This window comes from Nomascus leucogenys, chromosome 13 (genome assembly GCF_006542625.1).
Source record: "Nomascus leucogenys isolate Asia chromosome 13, Asia_NLE_v1, whole genome shotgun sequence".
NCBI lineage: Eukaryota > Metazoa > Chordata > Mammalia > Primates > Hylobatidae > Nomascus > Nomascus leucogenys.
This window is the reverse complement of record NC_044393.1, coordinates 18,556,532-18,579,636: the sequence shown is the minus strand read 5'-3', so window position 1 is coordinate 18,579,636 and position 23,105 is coordinate 18,556,532. Positions and strand designations below refer to the sequence as shown.

The 23,105-nt window shown below is 44.9% G+C and overlaps 1 protein-coding gene across 1 annotated transcript; it reads left to right on the top strand.

Annotated features, from left to right (window-relative positions):
- The first annotated feature begins 6,140 nt into the window (after window positions 1-6,140).
- WFDC2 (WAP four-disulfide core domain 2) lies at window positions 6,141-18,190 on the top strand. Its single transcript, XM_003253640.3, has 4 exons — window positions 6,141-6,295; window positions 6,824-6,967; window positions 16,632-16,784; window positions 18,029-18,190. The coding sequence occupies exons 1-3, from the start codon at window positions 6,217-6,219 to the stop codon at window positions 16,781-16,783; spliced, it is 375 nt and encodes a 124-aa protein (XP_003253688.1). The 5' UTR covers window positions 6,141-6,216; the 3' UTR covers window position 16,784; window positions 18,029-18,190.
- The last annotated feature ends 4,915 nt before the right edge of the window (window positions 18,191-23,105 follow it).

The window sequence follows — 23,105 nt, the reverse complement described above, 5'->3', positions numbered from 1 at the left end:
ATAGTTAGCTCAGCCTATGTGTAGAAATGAGCAAAAGCAGTTAACCTAAAATATATCACCACAGGAGTGGGGTAGGAGTTTGGGGCAAAATAGAGCTAGTTTTTGCTAAGCCTCATTTTTCACTGCTACAACCTCACAGCTTCTCCCTGTGACTTTATCTTAGGGTGGCAAGTCTAATAAATTAGACCTGTCTCCCGATGTGATGGACTGACCAGTACCCAGTAATTCATGATCTTTTGTCTAATAAAAGGAACCACTACTGTCAATCCTTTGCTAAGACAACTGCAAAAATCCTCTTACTACTGGTCCAGTTTCCATAGCTGTCCTCTTACAATGCATTCTTCAGAGCTGCCAGAGGGATTTTCAAAAATTATAAATCAGATTATTTTGTCCCCCAGTCTCCCAGCTTTTACTGGCTTATGACTTCCCATTGCACATAAAAGATATGTTGCTTTTCATAGCCTTCAGGGCCCTTGATGATCTTGTTCTTGCCTAGCTCTTTGATTTCATCTCCCTTGATTTTAACTCTGCTCCAGCTATGCTGGTTCTCTTACTCTTCTTGGCATTCATCAGGCTTGTTCCTGTCTTAGGATCTTTGGACTTGCTTTAACCTTTTTCTGTAATGCTTAGCCCCAGATGATGTTGTAGATAGACGTTACACATCATTCAAGTCTCAGCTCAAATGTCACTTCCTCATAAAGCCCTTTCCTGTGCTCCCCAACTCCTGACTTATAATTTTATGACCTTGCTTTATTTTCTTTATTGCATTTATCCATATCTGCAATTATATTTTCTATTTACTAACTTATTTGCTTATTTTCTTTACTCAAGAGTATGGTCCATGAGAGTAGATAGTCTTCTTCATCTGATTGATCACTGTTCTGGTTATCTATTGCATGTGTAATGCAGTACCCCAAAACTTAGTGGCATAAAACAGAAAGTTATTATCTTTCATGGTCTTATGGGTTGACTTGGATCAGCTGGTGGTTCTTGCTTGGGTTGTCTTATGAGATTGCATCAGCTGGTGGCTGGGGCTGCTGTCATCTGAAGGCTTGATTGGGATGGATGTCCAAGATGTTTCCCTCCAAGACTAGCATCCTGAGGCTGGCTGTTGGCTGAAAGCTCAGCTGGGGCTATCAACAGGAGCACACATATGGCTTGAGCATCTCACAGACTAGTGGCTGGATTCTAAGAGGGAATGCTCTGAGAGGCAGGAAATGGAAGCTGCCAGGTCAGTTAAGGCTGCCCCCTGCAACTGGCACCATGTTACTTCTGCTATATTCTATTGATCAAAGCAGTCAGAAGACTTGCCCAGATTCAACTGAGTAGAGAAATAAGCCCTGCCTCTTGATGGGGGTTGCTAGGTCATATTACAGAAAAGCTGTGGGTTCGGAGATATTGTCATGACCATCTTTAGGAAATACAATCTGCCACATGGTCTCTCCAACATCCTCAACAGTGTCAAATATGTTATAGGACACAATAAATATTTGTTGAAGGAGTAAATCACTCCTTGAGGCAGGAGGGAAAAAACTTTCTGCAGAAGAAAATTTCCAGTACATAGGTTGAAGCCATTTAATCTTTTTTAACCCTAGCCCTCAAAGTTAGATAATAAAAAATAGAACTTAACTGTTGCATCTTGCAGATTCTGCTCCAAAACAGACTTTTCCTATACATTCTGGGGGGAACCTGACTGTCAGCATCTATGTACTGGCCACTAGTGGCTGTTGAGAAAGAAGACTCTTGGGGTGAGCTTGATCAAGGAATGTTTGATAAGACAATGAGCCCAGGGAAGGTTTGTGCAGCATGAAGTAAGGAATGTAGCTGGAAATAAAAGTTGGGATCAGTCAAAAAGGCAGGCTAAGGAGTTCAGCCTTTATCCTGAAGGCAGTGAAGATCCAGTAGAATTTACAGTCAAGGAATTAACTCGACAAAGTGCACTGTTCTAGGAAGATTATTTGGTTTGGGGCTGGACCTGAGCCACTTCAAATAGAGAAGCTCTGCTTTTCATGGGTTTTTGTGCAGAGACCATGTGTATTTTTTTTTTTAAATGAGGATTTGGCTTGAACATTATTGCATGTATGCCACAAGGACCTTAATTGTGAATTAGAAGAGAATGAGAGCTAAGAGAAGGCCACTGGATTTGGAAATGAGGAACCTGGTGGTTACATTGGTATAGGGAGTAAGATCTCTTTGGTTACTAGCAACAGAAACCAACTCTGGCTATTGTAAACAGAGAAGAAATTTACAAAAATTGTGTGAGGGATGTAGTGAGCATCCATTCTCCTTTCCTAATAATATCTTTAAGTTAACCAGAGTCGAATTCTACTGCTTGCACCCAATAGCACTAATTGACTTAGTTTAACTCTCAGAACTGAAGGGAAGGCTAAAAGAACATAGCTTGGAAAGAATGGTAAAGTCAGAACTGAGTTCTTCCCAGGACATCTCTGAGTTAGCTCCATAAATTTTCAAGTCTTTTATCATTCATTGCTCAAGATTACAGTTCTAGGAACAGTATCTGATTGGCCACTCTGCCTGGGGGTGGGGCAGACACATTAATTGACAGTCTCCCTGGCCCCACCTGTCTTGGTCTGGAGGAAGTTATTTCCTCCAAAGCAAACTCAGGGTGATTTATCAGAAAAAGGACAAATGGATGCTAGGTGACAAAACAAAATAGTCAATATATCAAAGAGAGAGGTTTCCATGGAATGAAAGGAAGTTTGACTGGGTCCAAAAGTCTAGCAGGAGAGGCCCATTGCATGGTTAAAGACACCTTTTTTGTTCCTGGAAATTTCTTAAATCTTCACTGTTAACTTGTTTACAGTCATTTTAGAGTGGGCATGTCTACAGCTAACTGACATCATCTACCACTATAAACCTTTCCTTCTTTCAGCTTCTTTTCTTCCTCCTCTTCCCTGATATATATTTTTTTACACTCATGAGGTCATGTCCAAAACTTTGGATGCATCATCTATGTTAATCTCAGATAGATCTGTGTGAATGTTTATAATATTGAAATAACTGGGACAACACAAGTAATTTGGCAAGAGTCTTCCCTCTGATTTACTGGCTGTCTTTCCACCAGCAAGTCACTTTGCTTAGCTGAATCTCAGTTTCTTAACCTGTAAAATGGGAGTAACGATACTTAATCCATAAGATTGTTAAATAAATATAAGCTACCTTTCACCAAACACTTACTATGTGCCCATCCCAGAGGTCACAAATTTAAATGCCCTCCTGGGGTCAGGTGAGCACTGTGAATGGAAGTAGTTGCGGAGAGGGAGGATGGTGGTGGGAGGGATTATGGGAAACTGGAGGGACCGCTTCCCTCATAGAAAAGGAGTAGCTCTACTCAGGTTCTGGTTTTCAAAGTATGGTCCCTAGCCCTGCAGCATTGGCATCACCTGGAAACCTGTTAGAAACGCAAATTCTCAGGTTCCAGACCTACTAATCAAAACTCTGCAGACAGGGATCCTGCAATCTGTATTTTAACAAGCCTTCCAAGTGATTCTGATGTGTGCTTAGGCCAGGTGCGGTGGCTCACGGCTGTAATCCCAGCACTTCGAGAGGCCGAGGCGGGCAGATCACCTGAGGTCAGGAGTTCGAGGCCAACCTGGCCAACATGGTGAAACCCTGTCCCTACTAAAAATACAAAAATTAGCTGGGTGTAGTGGTGCCTGTAATCGCAGCTACTCGGGAGACTGAGGCAGGAGAATCGCTTGAACCCAGGAGGCAGGGGAAGGGAAGGGGAGGAGAGGGGAGGGAAGCCTGGGGGACAGAGCAAAACTCAGTCTCACAAAAGCAAAAACAACAACAAAAAAATGATTCTGGTGCATGCTCAATTTTGAGACCCGCTGCTCTAGCTGATGGTTGTTAGATGTAAGATTGCAGGACTGTGTTGCCAGATCTTTTACTTTTTCCAAGAGAAGCTAGAGGTTTATTTTTATATGAAATTCCCTACTTTTAAATCTTGGCAACTAATTTAAAATTTTAAAACATACTGCATAGTTAATAATGTATGTGCTCTAGCCAGATTTGCAACCTCTGATTTATGCTTTTTCCTTTAGCCCTTACAATAATCTTATAAAACCCTTATAATAATCATCCAAGACTGTTAAGATGATACACAGTTTATGCAGGAAGAAGATGCAGGCCCAAAAAGTGAAGTGTTTCTCTAAGTCATGTAGCCAAAAAGTGGCCATGGATGCATTGTCCCTGATTGGGCATGGATGCATTTGGTTCTAAAGCCTCTGCCCTTTTAAATGATGTAAAGAGAATATATATAACTATACCTAGCACAGAACCTGACACCACAAAAGCTAAACTTCTGATGCCATTGACTGATGAAGATTCCTTCCCCATCCTTCTGCCTGGCCCTGCCACCCTCCCTCAGTCTGCGTTCCTGTAAGAGAGAGCCAATCAACAGGGTGCTCATAAGGGCCTGGGAGGGGCAAGGCTGGGCAGTTTCCTGGCCCAGGAAGCTGAATAGGGCCCGGAAGAAAGCTGTTGGCAGCAGTGCCTGGGGCTGAATGTACAGTAGCCAGCTGGGTCCACGGGCTAAAAACCGGCTGCTCACCCCAGTGTTTTCTTTGTGCACTAGACTGGATTTCACTAGCCTGTTATGGGCTGTGTCCCCACCTGGCTCCTGCCCTCATTGTTGACTGAGCTCAGAGTAAATAGCCCTGGCCCCTCGCGATAACGGCATGTCCCCAGTCCCCAAGTTGAGCATGAGAAGCTGGGGGAGGTGTTCTCAGCATCCATTTTGGGGACAGTGGCCAGATGTACTCACATCACCAAACCCTACTCACCTGTCACTGTCATCCCAGTGTTCACTGCCCCAGGCCCCCTCTAGCCTCCAGCAGCAAAGACCTCCTGGGGCTTCTAGAACCTCAAATCATTGGAGCAGGAAAGATGTTTGAAGGCACTTCTTGTCTAACTCCCTGGGTAACTCTGTTTTGGCACTTAACCCCCTGGATTCTAAAGCTTGATTTATACTTATTGGTCTCCTTCGTCACAGGAGACATTTACGGAGCACTCATGGCCATGTATCAAGTACCTATCATGGGTCAGGCCTGGAGTCCCTGTGTCAATCAGTGTGGATCTACTCTCAGTGCTCCCAGTGAGTACATGGTTGTTCCGTGGCAGTAACATTGCATTTGTGTTCTCACTGAAGTCCCATGTAGGTGTCATTGTCACTGATGACGTGGCAGCTCAGATCCAGGAAAGGATTCATTCCAGGGCCCTCAGGTGGGAAGTGGTGGAGGTGGGAGTCAGACCCCAGACCCTGTCACCCCTTCAAGACCAGTGCTGGAGGGCCCCTTTTGACGACTTTCTCTTCACCAAGCGTCTTGCTCTGCATATGTCACACAGCAGGCACCCAGTGAATATTTACGATGGAATGGAAAAACCAAGGGCCTGGAGGGAGAGACCAGGGTTAAAACCTTATTTGTACAGCTTTGCAGGGGAACTTGTGGTGGAGGTGCGGTCCTAAATCCCTAAACACCCAGTTCCTTTGTCATATACAGCTGATAACAGTAACTCCCTGGTCAGAGGACCGGCGACAATTCCTTGAGACAAGGAGCACAGAGCCTGGCACAGTCAGCCCGGTAGGACAAAGAGAGGGAAACAGAAACACACACCCAAACCGCTTGAGACTGCTAGGTGCTTCACCTTCCTGGGCCTGTTTCTGATGAGGAGGGTTTGTTTATCAATAATAAGTGCTATTTCTGTGGCCCCTACTATGTGCTCTGTATCACTACCCTAGCCCTCCATCAAGGGGGATCTGCCCTCTCATCTGGCTGACCCCAAATCGAACCCTTTAACCCGCATGCTCTACTGCCTCCCTGCCTTATCCTCCTCAACCGCCCACTGGGGACACTCTGGAGAAACTTCGGAGTCTTGGAATAGAAACCCAGGAGCCCTGAGCCTTGGCCCTCAGGCCCTGGGAGGGAGGCGTGGACAAGGGTCCGGCCGCAGCTGGTCCCATCCTGGAAGCTGCTTAAGTTCCTGGTTCCCACCGGGGCCAAGAGTGATACCTGATCCTGGGGAATTGTGAAATGACCTCATGTGGCAGCCCGCCCGCGGTGCCCGCAAAGCCCTCCACCCTCCCCTTCCCCGCTCGGCTCCACCCCTACCCCACGCCCCTTCCCGCGCGCGCGGTTAAATCCCCGCACCTGAGCAGCGGCTCGCACCTGCACCCCGCCCGGGCATAGCACCATGCCTGCCTGTCGCCTAGGCCCGCTAGCCGCCGCCCTCCTCCTCGGCCTGCTGCTATTTGGCTTTACCCTAGTCCCAGGTGAGTGGGGCGAGGAGAGGCCCGGCGCCCAGAGGGGCCGAGCCACGAGCGCCAGGATGGAGCCAGACGGAGGCGTAGCGTCTGGAGGCTGGGGAAGTGGGAATTCCCGGGGCGGAAGTGGCGGGGACCCTTGGAGCCTAGGGTGTGGGGTCCAATGTGCTGGAGGTGGAGAGACCACTGACGGCTGAAATTTGGGATGATTCTGTGCTGAACGCGGACACTCCGTGGCTGCAGTGGGCTGGGGGTGGGGGGTGCTCTGCCTCGACCTCGGAAGCTCCTAGACACTCAGCTGTGCGGGGTCCCCTAGGGCTGAGATCTGAGGGCCCCGACGCCAAGGGTTAGGGAGCTCTCGTACTCCCAGGGGTCAGGGACTCCTAGTCTGGAAGTAGGAGTCTCTGGGGGCTGTAAGGGGACTCCTAGGGCCAGAGACTGAGAATTCCTTGGGGTTAAGGTTTGGAGCAGGAGGTGGGCATCCTCTGGGGCTGGCGCTACGCCCCACCCTCGACTGTCCCGGGCCTCCCCTCCCAGGCACAGGAGCAGAGAAGACTGGCATGTGCCCCGAGCTCCAGGCTGACCAGAACTGCACGCAGGAGTGCGTCTCGGACAGCGAATGCGCCGACAACCTCAAGTGCTGCAGCGCGGGCTGTGCCACATTCTGCTCTCTGCCCAATGGTAACCCCACGGCGGCCGAGCGGGAACGGGGCGGGGCCGCGCTGGGCTGGGAGGAGGCGGGAGGGCCCGGGTTCCGGGAACAGGGGCGCCCCCGGACCCGGGGACCCCCGGGAAAGTCAAGGCGGATGAAACCAGATCCGCCAGTGCTATCCCTCGCACGGCCCCGAGGGAGACAAAGGCGTCGTTGAAGCGCAGCCAAGGGGGGTCCCCACCCCTAGCTGGATTCGAGTCTCTGGTGCATGACGGGCTTCCGGGCACGCACAGCCGGGACATTGTTCCCCGCGGCCTGGGGACCCGGGGCCGCAGTTTCCTTCTCGGACCCGCCGGAGCCTGCCCTGCGGGAAAGCCGGGAGCCTGGGGCGCTCACCTCTCCTCTTGGAGTCCCTCCCTGGGGGCCTCCCCCAGCCCTGGGGAAAGACTGGGAGAGCCTGGCCTGGCAAGATTTTCCCCAATTCCTCTGTCCAGGCGGAAAGGAACTTTACAGATTTAGGAAAATGCCCCGCTCATCTTAAAGATGTGGAAGGGAGCATCGGTGAGAAAAAAATGTTCTTGCCCAAGGTCACAGCGCCATCCCATGGCTGCCGGAGTCATAGTGAGGGTTCAGCTTTTGCCTTTCAGGCCAACTGGCTAAGTGATTGGAAGAAAGTGAGGAATCCTCCCTGGACACTGTATCGCCCTTCGTTGTCTTTCAGTCAATCTCTTCCACTCTAAGGATTGAGTGAGCGCGAGCTGGGGACTCTCTCAAAGGTGCTTACTGGAGCTGCAGTCTCCACCAGGCTGATCAGAGCAGGGGGTGGCTTAGACAGCATGGAATCTCAGCTTTTCGTTCTCCAGAGGAAAATGCTGAGGATTAGAGGCAGGGATAGGACCTGGAGAGAACCGAGGTACTGTAATGATGTTCTTTATCCAGAATACAGCCCCTGTGACTGTTATTTCCTTGAATATCTTTGTTATTTCCTTGAAGATGCCAGCACAGGCTGGGAAGGTTTGTAATACGGTGACCCAAGACACCGATCAGCAGGGAAGTGGTAAGTGGAGGGGGACTGGCAGCCCACCAAGGGCAGCTTCAAGGTCACGAGTCCACTCCTCTGGGCCAGGGAGAGGAGAACCAGAAGGAGAGAGGAAGATTTGGAGAGAAAGCAGGCAGCAGGCAGATGAGAGAGGTGGAGGAGCAAAGGAGGGAGTCTTTGCTGTTTGATGGATGAAGAATTTGTTCCCTTATCTCATATGGACAGACTGAGGCAGGAAGAGGGACAAGGTCAGATGGCCTCCTGAGCCAGGGAGGGAGCCTGGAGGTTTGAATCCTAGTTCTGCCATTTTCTAGTTGTGTGATCCTGAGCATGTTGCTTTACCTCTCTGAGCCTCTGCTGTAAAATGGGAACAATTCCAAACCCTATAGGATTGGCATGAGGACTAAATGAAATAGTGCATGTAAAGTGTCTGTTAGTGAGAAGATACTCCATACGCAGTGGCTTGTTTTGATCATAAATGGTTCCCTATTTATTTCCAGGGCAGCCCAATATTAGAGGTTCCTACTCCTTTCAAGAGAATGAATTTCTTTGTATTAGGAAGTCAAGACTGTTGGCAACTGTAAAAAAAAAAAATTTTTTTTTTGTATTATACTTTAAGTTCTGGGGTACAAGTGCAGAACGTGCAGGTTTGTTACATAGGTATACATGTGCCGTGGTGGTTTGCTGCACCCATCAACCTGTCATCTACATTAGGTATTTCTCCTAATGCTATCCCTCCCCTAACCCCCAACCCCCCGACAGGCCCCGGTGTGTGATGTTCCCCTCCCTATGTCCATGTGTTCTCATTGTTCAACTCCCACTTATGAGTGAGAACATGCAGTATTTGGTTTTCTGTTCTTGTGTTAGTTTGCTGAGAATGATGGTTTCCAGCTCCATCCATGTCTCTGCAAAGGACATCAACTCATCATTTGTTATGGTTGCATAGTATTCCATGGTGCATACGTGCCACATTTCCTTTATCCAGTCCATCACTGATGGGCATTTGGGTTGGTTCCAAGTCTTTGCTATTGTGAACAGTGCTGCAATAAACCTATGTGTGCATATGTCTTTATTGTAGAATGATTTATAATCCTTTGGGTATATACCCAGTAATGGGATTGCTGGGTCAAATGGTATTTCATGTTCTAGATCCTTGAGCAATGGCCACACTTTCTTCCACAATGGTTGAACTAATTTACACTCCCACGAACAGTGTAAAAGCATTCCTATTTCTCCACATCCTCTCCAGCATCTGTTGTTTCCTGACTTTTTAAAGATCTCCATTCTAACTGGTGTGAGATGTTATCTCATTGTGGTTTTGATTTGCATTTCTCTAATACCAGTGATGATGAGCATTTTTCATGTTTGTTGGCTGCATAAATGTCTTCTTTTGAGAAGCATCTGTTCATATCCTTCACCCACGTTTTGATAGGGTTTTTTTCTCATAAATTTGTTTGAGTTCCTTGTAGATTCTGTATATTAGCCCTTTGTCAGATGGATAGAGTGCAAAAATTTTCTCCCATTCTGTAGGCTGCCTGTTCACTCTGATGATAGTTTCTTTTGCTGTGCAGAAGCTCTTTAGTTTAATTGGATCCCATTTGTCAATTTTGGCTTTTGTTGCCATTGCTTTTGGTGTTTTAGTCATGAAGTCTTTGCCCATGCCTATGTCCTGAATGGTATTGCCTAGGTTTTCTTCTAGGGTTTTTATGGTTTTAGGTCTTACGTTTAAGTCTTTAATCCATCTTGAGTTAATTTTTGTATAAGGTGTAAGGAAAGGGGTCCAGTTTCAGTTTTCTGCGTATGGCTAGCCAGTTTTCCCAACACCATTTATTAAATAGGGAATCCTTTCCCCATTGCTTGTTTTTGTCACGTTTGTCAAAGATCAGATAGTTGTAGATGTGTAGTGTTATTTCTGAGGCCTCTGTTCTGTTCTATTGGTCTATATATCTGTTTTGGTACCAGTACCATGCTGTTTTGGTTACTATAGCCTCGTAGTATAGCTTGAAGTCAGTTAGGGTGATGACTCCAGCTTTGTTCTTTTTGCTTAGGATTGTCTTGGCTATGTGGGCTTTTATTTGGTTCCATATGAAATTTAAAGTCGTTTTTTCTAATTCTGTGAAGAAAGTCAGTGGTAGCTTGATGGGGATAGCATTGAATCTATAAATTACTTTGGGCAGTATAGCCATTTTCACGATATTGATTCTTTTTATCCATGAGCATGGATTGTTTTTCCATTTGTTTGTATCCTATCTTATTTCGTTGAGCAGTGGTTTGTAGTCCTCCTTGAAGAGGTCCTTCACCTCCCTTGTAAGTTGTATTTGTAGGTATTTTATTCTCTTTGTAGCAATTGTGAATGGGAATTCACTCATGATTTGGCTCTCTATTATTGGTGTATAGGAATGCTTGTGATTTTTGTACATTGGTTTTGTATCCTGAGACTTTACTGAAGTTGCTTATCAGCTTAAGGAGATTTTGGGCTGAGATAATGGAGTTTTCTAAATATACAATCATTTCATCTGCAAACAGGGACAATTTGACTTCCTCTTTTCCTAATTGAATACCCTTTATTTCTTTCTCTTGACTGATTGCCCTGGCCGGAATTTCTAATGCTATGTTGAATAGGGGTGGTGAGAGAGAGCATGCTTGTTTTGTGCCGGTTTTCAAAGGGAATTCTTCCAGCTTTTGCCCATTCATTATGATATTGGCTGTGGGTTTGTCATAAATAGCTCTTATTACTTTGAGATACCTTCCATCAATACCTAGTTTATTGAGTGTTTTAGCATGAAGGGTGTTGAATTTTATCAAAGGCCTTTTCTGCCTCTATTGAGATAATCATGTGGTTTTTGTCATTGGTTTTGCTTATGTGATGGATTACGTTTATTGATTTGTGTATGTTGAACCAGCCTTGCATCCCAGGGATGAAGCCAACTTGATCATGGTGGATAAGCTTTTTGATGTGCTGCTGGATTTGGTTTGCCAGTATTTTATTGAGGATTTTCACATTGATATTCATCAGGGATATTAATCTGAAATGTTTCTTTTTTTTTTTTGAGACGGAGTCTCGCTTTGCTGCCCAGGCTGGAGTGCAGTGGCGCGATCTCAGCTCACTGCAAGCTCCGCCTCCCGGGTTCCCGCCATTCTCCTGCCTCAGCCTCCCGAGTAGCTGGGACTACAGGTGCCTGCCACCACGCCTGGCTAATTTTTTCTATTTTTAGTAGAGACGGGGTTTCACCGTGTTAGTCAGGATGGTCTCGATCTCCTGACCTCGTGATCCGCCTGCCTCGGCTTTCCAAAGTGCTGGGATTACAGGCATGAGCCACTGCGCCCGGCCCTAACCTGAAATTTTTTTGTTGTTGTGTCTCTGCTAGGTTTTGGTATCAGGATGATGCTGGCCTCATAAAATGAATTAGGGAGGAGTCTCTCTTTTTCTATTGTTTGGAATAGTTTCAGAAGGAATCGTACCAGCAACACCTCTTTGTACCTCTGGTAGAATTCGGCTGTGAATCCGTCTGGTCCCGGACTTTTTTTGGTTGGTAGGCTATTAATTACTGCCTCAATTTTTTATTGGTCGATTCAGGGATTTGACTTCTTCCTGGTTTAGACTTGGGAGGGTGTATGTGTCCAGGAATTTATCCATTTCTTCTAGGTTTTCTAGTTTATTTGCGTAGAGGTGTTTATAGTATTCTCTGATGGTAGATTGTATTTCTGTGGGATCAGTGGTGATATCCCCTTTGTCATTTTTTATTGTGTCTATTTGATTCTTCTCTCTTTTCTTTATTAGTCTGGCTAGCAGTCAGACTATTTTGTTGATGTTTTTCAAAAACTCAGCTCGTGAATTCATTGATTTTTTTTTTTGAAGGGTTTTTCATGCCTCTATCTCCTTTAGTTCTGCTCTGATCTTAGTTATTTCTTGTCTTCTGCTAGCTTTTGAATTTGTTTGTTCTTGTTTCTCTAGTTCTTTTAATTGTGATGTTAGGGTGTCAATTTTGGATCTTTCCTGCTTTCCCTTGTGGGCATTTAGTGCTATAAATTTCCTTCTAGGCACTGCTTTAGCTGTGTCTCAGAGATTCTGGTATGTTGTATCTTTGTTCTCATTGATTTCAAGAACTTATTTATTTCTGCCTTGATTTTGTTATGTACCCAGTAGTTTTTCAGGAGCAGGTTGTTCAGTTTCCATGTAAGGTTATGCAGTTTTGAGTGAGTTTCTTAATCCTGAGTTCTAATTTGATGGCACTGTGGTCTGAGAGACTGTTAGGATTTCTGTTCTTTTGCATTTGCTAAGTAGTGTTTTACTTCCAATTATGTGGTCAGTTTTAGAATAAGTGTGATGTGGTGCTGAGGAGAATGTATATTCTGTTGATTTGGTGGAGAGTTCTGTAGATGTCTATTAGGTCTGCTTGGTCCAGAGCTGAGTTCAAGTCTTGGATATCTTTGTTAATTTTCTGTCTCATTGATCTGTCTAATATTGACAGTGGGGGTTAAAGTTTCCCACTATTATTATGTGGGAATCTAAGTCTCTTTGTAGGTCTCTAAGAACTTGCTTTATGAATCAGGGTGCTCCTGTATTAGGTGCACATATATTTAGGATAATTAGCTCTTCTTGTTGCATTGATCCCTTTACCATTGTGTAATGCCCTTCTTTGTCTCTTTTGATCTTTGTTGGTTTAAAGTCTGTTTTATCAGAGAATAGGATTATAGCCCCTGCTTTTTTTTGCTTTCCATTTCCTTGGTAAATATTCCTCCATCCCTTTATCTTGAGCCTATGTGTCTTTGCATGTGAGATGGGTCTCCTGAATACAGCACACCGATGGGTCTTGACTCTTTATCCAATTTGCCAGTCTTTGTCTTTTAATTGAGGCATTTAGCCTGTTTACATTTAAGGTTAATATTGTTATGTGTGAGTTTGATCCTGTCATTATGATGCTAGCTGGTTATTTTGTCTATTAGTTGATGCAGTTTCTTCATAGTGTCGATGGTCTTTACAATTTGGTATGTTTTTGCAGTTGCTGATACCAGTTGTTCCTTTCTATGTTTAGTGCTCCTTTCAGGAGACCTTGTAAGGCGGCCTGTTGGTAACAAAAATCCCTCAGCATTTGTTTGTCTATAAAGGATTTTATTTCTCCTTCATGTATGAAGCTTACTTTGGCTGGATATGAAATTCTGGGTTGAAAATTCTTTAAGAATATTGAATATTGGCCCTCACTCTCTTCTGGTTTGTAGGGTTTCTGCAGAGAGATCTGCTGTTAGTCTGATGGGCCTCCCACAGTGGGTAACCTGACCTTTCTCTCTGAGTGCCCTTAACATTTTTTTCTTCATTTTAACCTTGGCGAATCTGATGATTATGTGCCTTGGGGTTATTCTTCTCAAGGAGTATCTTTGAGGTGTTCTCTGTATTTCCTGAATTTGAATGTTGGCCTGTCTTGCTAGGTTGGGGAAGTTCTCCTGTATAATATCCTGAAGAGTGTTTTCCAACTTGGTTCCATTCTCCCGATCACTTTCAGGTACATTAATCAAACATAGGTTTGGTCTTTTCACATAGTCCCATATTTCTTGGAGGCTTTGTTCATTCCTTTTCATTATTTTTTCTCTAATCTTGTCTTCATGCTTTATTTCATTAAGTTGACCTTCAATCTCTGATATCCTTCTTCTGCTTGATCAATTCAGCTATTGATACTTGTATAGGCTTCATGAAGTTCTCGTGCTGTGTTTTTCAGCTCCATCAGGTCATTTATGTTCTTCTCTAAACTGGTTAATCTAGTTAGCAATTCCTCTAACCTTTTTTCAAGGTTCTTAGCTTTCTCGCATTGGGGTTAGAACATGCTCCTTTAGCTTGGAAGAGTTTATTACCCACCTTCTGAAGCCTACTTCTGTCAATTTGTCAAACTCATTCTCCATCCAGTTTTCTTCCCTTGCTGGTGAGGAATTGTGATCCTTTGGAGGAGAAGAGGTGTTCTGGTTTTTGGAATTTTCAGCCTTTTTGTGCTGGTTTCTCCCCATCTTCGTGGATTTATCTACCTTTGGTCTTTGATGTTGATGATCTTTGGATGGGGTTTCTGAGTGGACATCCTTTTTGTTGATGTTGATGCTATTCCTTTCTGTTAGTTTTCCTTCTAACAGTCAGGGCTCTTGGCTGCAGGTCTGTTGGAGTTTGCTGGAGGTCCACTCCAGACCCTGTTTGCCTGGCTATCACCAGCAGAGGCTGCAGAACAGCAAAGATTGCTGCCTGTTCCTTCCTCTGGAAGCTTTGTCCCAGAGGGGCACCTGCCAGATGCCAGCCAGAGCTCTCCTGTATGAGATGTCTGTCAGCCCCTGCTGGAAGGTGTCTCCCAGTCAGGAGACACGGAAGTCAGGGACTTACTTGAGACAGTCTGACCCTTAGCAGAACTCGAATGCTGTGCTGGGAGATCTGCTGCTCTCTTCAGAACCGGCAGGCAGGCTGAAGCCACACCCACAGCTGCCCCTTCCCTCAGATGCTCTGTCCCAGGGAGATGGGAGTTTTACCTATAAGCCCCGACTAGGGCTGCTGCCTTTTTTTTCAGAGATGCCCTGCCCGGAGAGGAGGAATCTAGAGAGGCAGTCTGGCTACAGCAGCTTTGACGAGCTGTGTTGGGCTCTGCCCAGTTTGAACTTCCTGGTGGCTTTGTTTAGTCTGTGAGGGGAAAACTGCCTACTCAAGCCTCAGTAATGGCAGATGCCCTTCCCCCCACCAAGCTTGAGAGTTCCAGGTCAACTTCAGACTGCTGTGCTGGAAGCGAGAATTTCAAGCCAGTGGATGTTAGCTTGCTGGGCTCCATGGGGGGTGGGATCCTCTGAGCTAGATCACTTGGCTCCCTGGCTTCAGCCCCCTTTCCAGGGGCATGAATGGTTCTGTCTCACTGGCATTCCAGGAGCCACTGGGGTATGAAAAAAAAAAATCCTGCAGCTAGCTCAGTGTCTGCCCAAATGGCCACCCAGTTTTGTGCTTGAAACCCAGGGCCCTGGTGGTGTAGGCACCCGAGGGAATCTCTTGGTCTGTGGGTTGCAAAGACTGTGGGAAAAGTGTAGTATCTGCTCCAGAGTGCACTGTTCCTCATGGCACAGTCCCTCATGGCTTCTCTTGGCTAGGGGAGGGAGTTCCCTGACCTCTTGTGCTTCCCAGGTGAGGTGACGCCCTACCCTACTTCTGCTCGCCCTCCGTGGGCTGCACCCACTGTCTAACCAGTCCCAATGAGATGAGCCATGTACCTCAGTTGAAAATGCAGAAATCACCTGCCTTCTGCATTGATTCACTAGAGCTGCAGACTGGAGCTGTTACTATTCGGCCATCTTGAAAGCTGAAGCTAAATCTTTTTTTTTTTTTTTTTTTTGAGATGGAGTCTCACTCTGTCACACAGGCTGGAGTGCAGTGGCATGATCTCAGCTTACTACAATCTCCGTCTCCCAGGTGCAAGTGATTCTCCCGCCTCAGCCTTCCAAGTAGCTGGGATTACCGGCGCATGCCACCATGCCCAGCTAACTTTTTTGTATTTTTAGTAGAGAGGGGGGTCTTGAGTCCTGACCTCCAATGATCCCACCTGCCTCAGCCTCCCAAAGTGTGGGATTACAGGCATGAGCCACTGCACCCGGTGATCTGTCAGCCACTTTCCTTGTCCTCTACAGCTAATTACCCAGTTCTGTGGCTGTGTTTTACACACAAAAACCTGCACATATTTATAGCAGCTTTATTTATAATTGCTGAAAGTTGGAAGCAACCATGATGTACCTCAGTTGATGAATGGATTTGGCTGGGCCTGGCTCCCCTCTATCTAACCCGGGAAGTGGAGTGTGATTGTGTGTGTGTGTGTGTGTGTGTGTGTGTTAGTGGAAAGATGTGTGGTTTCTCTCTGCATGGATGAATGAGTGTATTTGGAGGGTCACGGTGCTGAGAGACTGCAACTGGGATTCGGTCTTGTGGGTATGAGTGAAGATTATAAGTGTGTAACCCCTCACATGAGTACTGTACTTTACACTTTAAGTGGCAGCATAGTGCTTAAACACGGCAGCAGCAGTTAACAGATAGACTCTGGAGCTAGATTTCTTGGGGTTCAAATTCTGCTTCAATTCTGTGTGACCTTAGGCAAATTACTTAACTTCTCAGTGCCTCAGTTTCTTCATTTATAACACAAGGAAATATTAACAGATTCCTCCCCCTCTTTTAGGATTATTATGAGAATTAGAAGAGTTAATATATGTTAGGGGCTTAATACCTGGCATGTAGTAAGAGCTAATTAAGTATTCACTGTTATAATTTCTCATTATAACTACAGAGTAGTTTGATATTTCAGGGAGAAATAATATATGTTTGTTTCCACTGCTTTCACAACAACCCTATGTTGTAATTATCACTGTTCCACTGACACCTAAAGACACGGAGGCTCTGGGAGATTTCTGGCCCTAGGCCACGAAGGCCCACTTGGGACTCAAGCTGAGGTCCTGTGATTCCATTTGGGAGCAGGAGGAGGGATTTAGTTTCCTGGGCCTCCTGAGAGCAGCTCAGGAGCCCAAGATGGACTCGGGCAGGCAGCTCTGCTGTATGTGAAGCCCAGTGAGGGGCAGCGGGGGGGCCACGCTGCAGGTACAAGTTAATCTCCCTGTATCCCCTCTGCCCACTTACCCTTACTCCTTTTTCTACCCAGATAAGGAGGGTTCCTGCCCCCAGGTGAACATTAACTTTCCCCAGCTCGGCCTCTGTCGGGACCAGTGCCAGGTGGACAGCCAGTGTCCTGGCCAGATGAAATGCTGCCGCAATGGCTGTGGGAAGGTGTCCTGTGTCACTCCCAATTTCTGAGGTAGGTGAACGGGAAAGAGAAAGTGTATTGATGGCCAGGTGTTGTGGGAAACAGGAGAAAACATCACCCAGGCGGAGGTGAAGGGAGGTTAGTTTGCAGGGACAGTTGGGATAGGTGTACCAGAGGGGTGACCCTCGGCCTGTTCTAAAAGAAGAGTGAAAGGTGGGTAGTCTGATGAGCTGCAGTGGGGAGGCTGTCTCAGGCAGAGGGAACAGAATAAGCAAGAGCTTGGCTGGGTGTGGTGGCTCACTCCTATAATCCCAGCACTTTGGGAGGCTGAGTGTGCGGATCACCTGAGGTCGAGAGTTCAAGACCAGCCTGACCAACATGGAGAAACTCCGTCTCTACTAAAAATACAAAAAAAAAAAAAAAAAAAAAATAATGGGCGTGGTGGTGGGTGCCACCCACTCGCTACTCAGGAGGCTGAGGCAGGAGAATCGCTTGAACCTGGGAGACAGAGGTTGTGGTGAGCTGAGATCACACCATTGCACTCCAGCCTGGGCAACAAGAGTGACACTCCATGTCAAATTAAAAACAAACAAACAAAAAACAGCTTGGTGGTACCCTTGGGTTGAAATCTCATGGTTGTCATGTGCTACTTTTAACAATTTCTCAGCAAAGGAACCTGAAGATAACTGATAGAATCCAATAGTGCAGAGATGAGCAACTGAAGTCTAGAGAGAGGGGGTGTGCTCTTGGTGCCCCAGAGGAAACTATGGTTTCTGTAAACTAAGCTATGGTCTCCCTGGAGCCAGGGCTCTCAGATGCCAACTGCATGGATAGGCTTTGCAGTCAAGAAGACCCGGGTTCAAATGTTAGCTCTGACACTTACCTAGCCTTCTCACCTCCCTGAGTCACAGTTATCTTGCTTATAAAATGTAGCTAAATAAGATCTAATTGATCAGATAATCCCATTTTAACCTAAGGAAGAAGGCATGGCAGAACTTCCTAATAGTAGAGGGATTCTTAAGGAGAGAAATGGCCATGGCCCCTCAGGAAGGCCACAGTGGACATTTGGGACCACAGTATACCCAGGTGCCTGCTAGGGATGGTCTGAAGGAGAAGAGTATGTCTACAACCTGTAGAAAATGCAAGCAGAGCCCCCAGAAGGTGAGGCTCTGCTGCGTGGGTGTGTGGGGATGGGGTGGGGTCAAGGAGCTGGTCTAGGATTTAAGCTGCAGGTACTCTTGCCTAGTCTAATGGATATTGTTGTTGATGGTACTGTTATGATTTTCTTCGTCCAGCTCCAGCCACCACCAGGCTGAGCAGTGGGGAGAGAAAGTTTCTGCCTGGCCCTGCATCTGGTTCCAGCCCACCTGCCCTCCATTTTTTTGGGCCTCTGTATTCCCTCTTGGGCTGACCACAGCTTCTCCCTTTCCCAACCAATAAAGTAACCACTTTCAGCACGTTCTGTCTCTGTCTCCCCTGACTTGGGTTGAGGTGGGTGGGTAAGTGTTAAGGATGTGACCAGATCATCCAGGCATGAAGTCCAGAGAAGGATCATCTGGTAGGTGTTACACTCTCCTGGTGGGTGGATCCTTACATCAACCCTATGAATCTGGTCATTATTCCTCCAGGGGGATGGATGAGAAAACTGAGGCTGAGACGGGTGGTGGGATGCTTCCAAAGTCACTCAGATTCATTGCTGGGGGTGCTGATAATAGCAGCAGCATGCACCAGGTGCCAGACATGGTGCTGGGAGGTTTGCCTATGAGATCCTCTGGCTCCTTAAAACAGTCCCCAGAGTAGTTAACAACATACCCCGTCACAGACCTGACCTCCATGAGGTTACTTGCCAGTGGCCACACAGAACGATGGCAAAGCCAGGATCCTCTCTTGTTGATACTTTAAGTCAAAGTTTTATTTTATATAAGTAATATAGTCATATGCATCCAAACTCAAAAGATTAAAAAAAGATATACAATGAAAAGTGTCTTTCACCCTTTACCCCCTGTCTCCACCTTCCACCCCAGCCACCAAGTTGTTTTCTATGAAGACAACAAATGTTCTCGGTTTCTTGGGTTTCTTTTCAGATATATATCCCCAACTCTCAATCCTTTCTCTCTCCCTTCCCTATTTCTTCCTCTTTTCCTTTCTATTCCCCCTCTATGCCTCACTCTATTCTCTTTCTCTCTCCTCTATTCCTTCCTCTCTATCCTCCTCTCTCTCCATACTCCCTCTCTTAATGCCCCTCTCTCTATGTACATTCCTCTCTCTCCATAGTATCCCCTTCTACTTCTCTCCCCACTCCCTATCTCTATTATCTCTTTCCATCTGTTAGAATAGGTAGTTAGACATGAGAAGGACAGGAGAGGGCTCCCCCCTCACACACCCAGGAATGTCAGGTGACCATCAGGTTATGGTCAGGTAATGGTTAAACTGTCTCTCTAAAATGATCATTGGGCCGGGTGCAGTGGCTCACACCTGTAATCCCAGCACTTTGGGAGGCCGAGGTGGGTGGATCACCTATCAGGAGTTTGAGACCAGCCTGGCCAACATGGCCAAACCCCATCTCTACTAAAAATACAAAAATTAGCCAGGCATGGTGGCATACACCTGTAATCCCAGCTACTCGGGAGGCTGAGGCAGGAGAACTACTTGAACCCGGAAGGTGGAGGTGGAGTGAGCTCAGATACACCACTGCACTCCAGCCTGGGCAACAGAGAGAGACTCCATCTTTTTTTTTTTTTTTTTTTTTAAAGCTACAAATAAAAGTTTTCTTGGCTCTGAAAAACAAAGATCAGCAACGTTTTAAGTAAAAAGTCATAAAAGGTTTATTTTAGTCTTCTATTAGTTCAGTCTATGCAGTTGACACCTGTTCTGCTTGATATTCATAAACATTTCAGCTCTCCATGAGAGTCCTGAAAGTTTTTTCCTCGATTCTAATGTCACAATCTCCGAAGTTATCAGAAACCTGCATTCAAGAGCACCTGTCAAAGTCCTATAGCTGATTATAAACACCTTTTGAAGAGAATCAAAACAAGACAATAATTGTCTGTGGGTGACAAAAAGTCTTAGGACAGCCACTACTAAAGCCACAATTGACAATTTTGGTTACTTCTGTGGCATACAACAATTTTACACAACAATTATAATAATTACATACACTAAGCCATATCACAATTACAGGACTTTCCAGTAATTTTGGAACATATACTAATAACATATTTATACAAATACAGCCCAAAGAAAGCCAAACACCATTTCATATTTGACAATGCTTCCCGTATGATTTTTATACCAAATAAGCCAAATATGTCGTTTTTGGACTTCAGGGGACCTAATAGCTATAAGATAATTAGGTCAGAAAAAGATGTAATTTATAATTTTGTTTTGGAAAGTTTGTTACTATCAAAGGTTTAAAACACTTGATATTATAGAAGAGAATCGTAGGCCACCGTAAGTCATCTAGCCAAAATAACTCAAAAATTTTAAAAAGGCAAAAAACTTTATTCATGGAAAATCTTGTTCAAGAGAAAGCCAAATTTCACCTTTGCATTAGTGTACTATTAATATCAAACCCAATTCTTAGTAGAACTTTAGACAAATCTCTTCAATTTTAATGTTTGACCCTAAGGTAAGATTCTCATAAATCTTATGACCCTTTACAAATTTTTGTTAAAGAGCAGATCAGTGCTCCAAAGAAACCCTTTTGTGCTTTTATTCCAATGTTCACTTTACAGAAAAACCGAATAATATCACTTTAGCTTTAGCCAATATGTTCACATATAGAATTTCTTTTACAAGATTAATCTTTCACAAACCTATCACAACTTGCTCAAACCTTCAGCTTTATCCTATCTTACTTAAAACCTTTAACCCTCTAAACTAGTGTAGCCAAAAAACTTCCACATTTCCATGCCTTCTTATAATCTTTTACCGAAAACACATTTCACTTTCCTGACACATTTGGCATGTAAAACGTTTCTGTAGTAGTCTCAATTGCATGTTACACTGTTAACTCTTAGCAACTTTTGTTTTTGCTGAAAAACCTGATAAGTGAGTGATTTTTAATTATGTAACAGGTGTGGAGCCTAAGATACGAGACAAAAATGCAGATTAGGTATCTTTCCTTCATAGTGAGGGGGCATCCCTAACTCCACATGTCCACAGGCCTTACCTAGAATCTAATAGCTCAAAGAATAGCTCTTCTTTGACTTTTCAAAAGTCAAAGAAGCAGTTCATGATCTTAAAGCGTTTAGCAAACCTAATTATCTGACCAAATTTAGAACAAACGTCTTTATTTTACTAATAATTGTTTAAACGATCCTTATCTTCCAAAGCTTACTAAAGTCACATGAACTAAAAGGCATTAGTTTTTATTTTCCTGACAGAATATTTGATTTAAGAGCTTATTTTTAAGCCAATTAATCAGAGCTCGTTCATATATAAATGTCACACACACAACACATATAAATATACAGACAGCAGAAGATCCAGTAATTGTAAGATTTTTCATTTGGCAGTTTTTTTCTTAATTGGATTACTGGCTTCAGGGTGGGGTCCTTTGAGGATCAGGGTTAGGAAAATATGCCATTTCTAGGGCCTAATAAGCAGATACAGATGGAAAGCAAAACAGATCCCCTAAAATTCAGGGTCCTATTTTTATACCGGATCCTGAATTCCCAAAAAAGAAACACTACAGAACAAGACAATGAATGATCTTACTGTGAGTTTCCTTGCAAGACAACCCAGAGTCAATCAGCCCATGCTGTGATCAGCCTATCCCCCATGGAAGCCTTATCTCAGTGGTGGGGTGGGGGGTGAGGACGTCTCCATACCTTCCAGGTGGCCAAGAGCACGCCTCTCTGATCCAAACGTGCAGAGGGCCAAGTATCCGCCCGTAACTGCCACTGGCCATGCCCAAAAGTATATTTGCTACCTAGTTATTACACACCAAAGCTCGCTTATAATGTGAAGTAATTTCTGATACTCTAAAAAGTAAAAAACGTCAGATAGTGCAATGCAAAACAGAACAGAGCCTTAGCTTTTGAGAGAGATCTATCTGCTTCCAATTCCTGGGGTTTAATGAGGAAAACAGATGTTTTCCCTAAAACGGGGTCTGTGGCACCTCCTCTGTTTTTCTCAAGGAGTCCGAGGCTGTTAGAAATTATCTTAGGTCTTCGCATGTGTGCATTAAGAGTGGCAAGAAGACAAAACAGAGAAAAAAACAATTCAGTCGACTGAGAAAAAAAAAATCCCTGTTTTTCCCCTTGTCTTGTTTTTCCCTTGTAAAAAAAATACTTTTTTCTCAGAAAAACAAGATCCAAGAAGAGAAAAAAGCATAAAGTCCTTTTAAATATACGTATAGCTTGGATATCTGCTTTTAAGTAAGCTAACTTTTAACAAAATCTCTTATTACCAGACTGTAGCCGGGACAAACAGCCAATATTTATGGCCTTTAAACGTTACCAAAGGTAATCTCCCAGGTGAAACCAATAAGCCTTAACTAAGGTTATGACTTAACCACAGGTGTACGAAGTATTTTCAAACAGGTGGTAAGCAGTTTTTACAAGATTTAGAATCTACAAAGGTAGCTTAGAGAAGGGAAAATTCAAAAAGGGAAGCCAGATGTTGTTCAAGGAGGGACAGAGAATCAACAAATGGCAAAGCTCACATAGATATCAAACGAGAAAGGACTAATTCCCTGAGCGGGGAATTGAACCCTGAATCTGGGCTGCCATTGTGAAAAGACAAATCCTTAGCTACTAAGCTTCAGCATTGGGCAGTTTCCATTTCTTTTCTTAGAAGGACCCTAGAGGCAGCCAATTTTGAGCTTGCAAAGGCTTTTAACTGCTCAAGACAATTTTTAGGGCTATGACGTGAACCTCAAAATTCTGTCCTCTGGATGCTGGAGACTAAGAGGGTGTACCACCACATGGTTACAAGGTCAAGCTCCCAAGGACATAAGACAAGGGGAAAACTTCATTCAGTTTTTTGTTTGTTTCAGGGACCTGCAGCAAAGTTTGTAACTGACCAGTGTGCCGGACTGGCTTGAACAGCAAGCTTACCGGGTCCTAAGCCCATGTTCTATCCTAAGGTACCTCTCTTTATGACAGAAAAATACAGAAAGACAAATTCATAGCACAAAGTACACCAGATTTGCTACAGCTTAAGACTAGCCTCATGAAGGCTTTTGTTTCATTAATTGAAACTTTGCAGAGGAGACAGTGATTTTTACCATTCCTACAATCGGCGAGCACAGGGAGAGGCCAGAAGTCTGACTGGTAAGAAATTCTTACCCTTTTGCCGTCATGCCAGGTTTCTGGGTTCCCTTTCCCTGAGTGGCCCTAGCGAATCTACTCACTGCATCACAGCCCT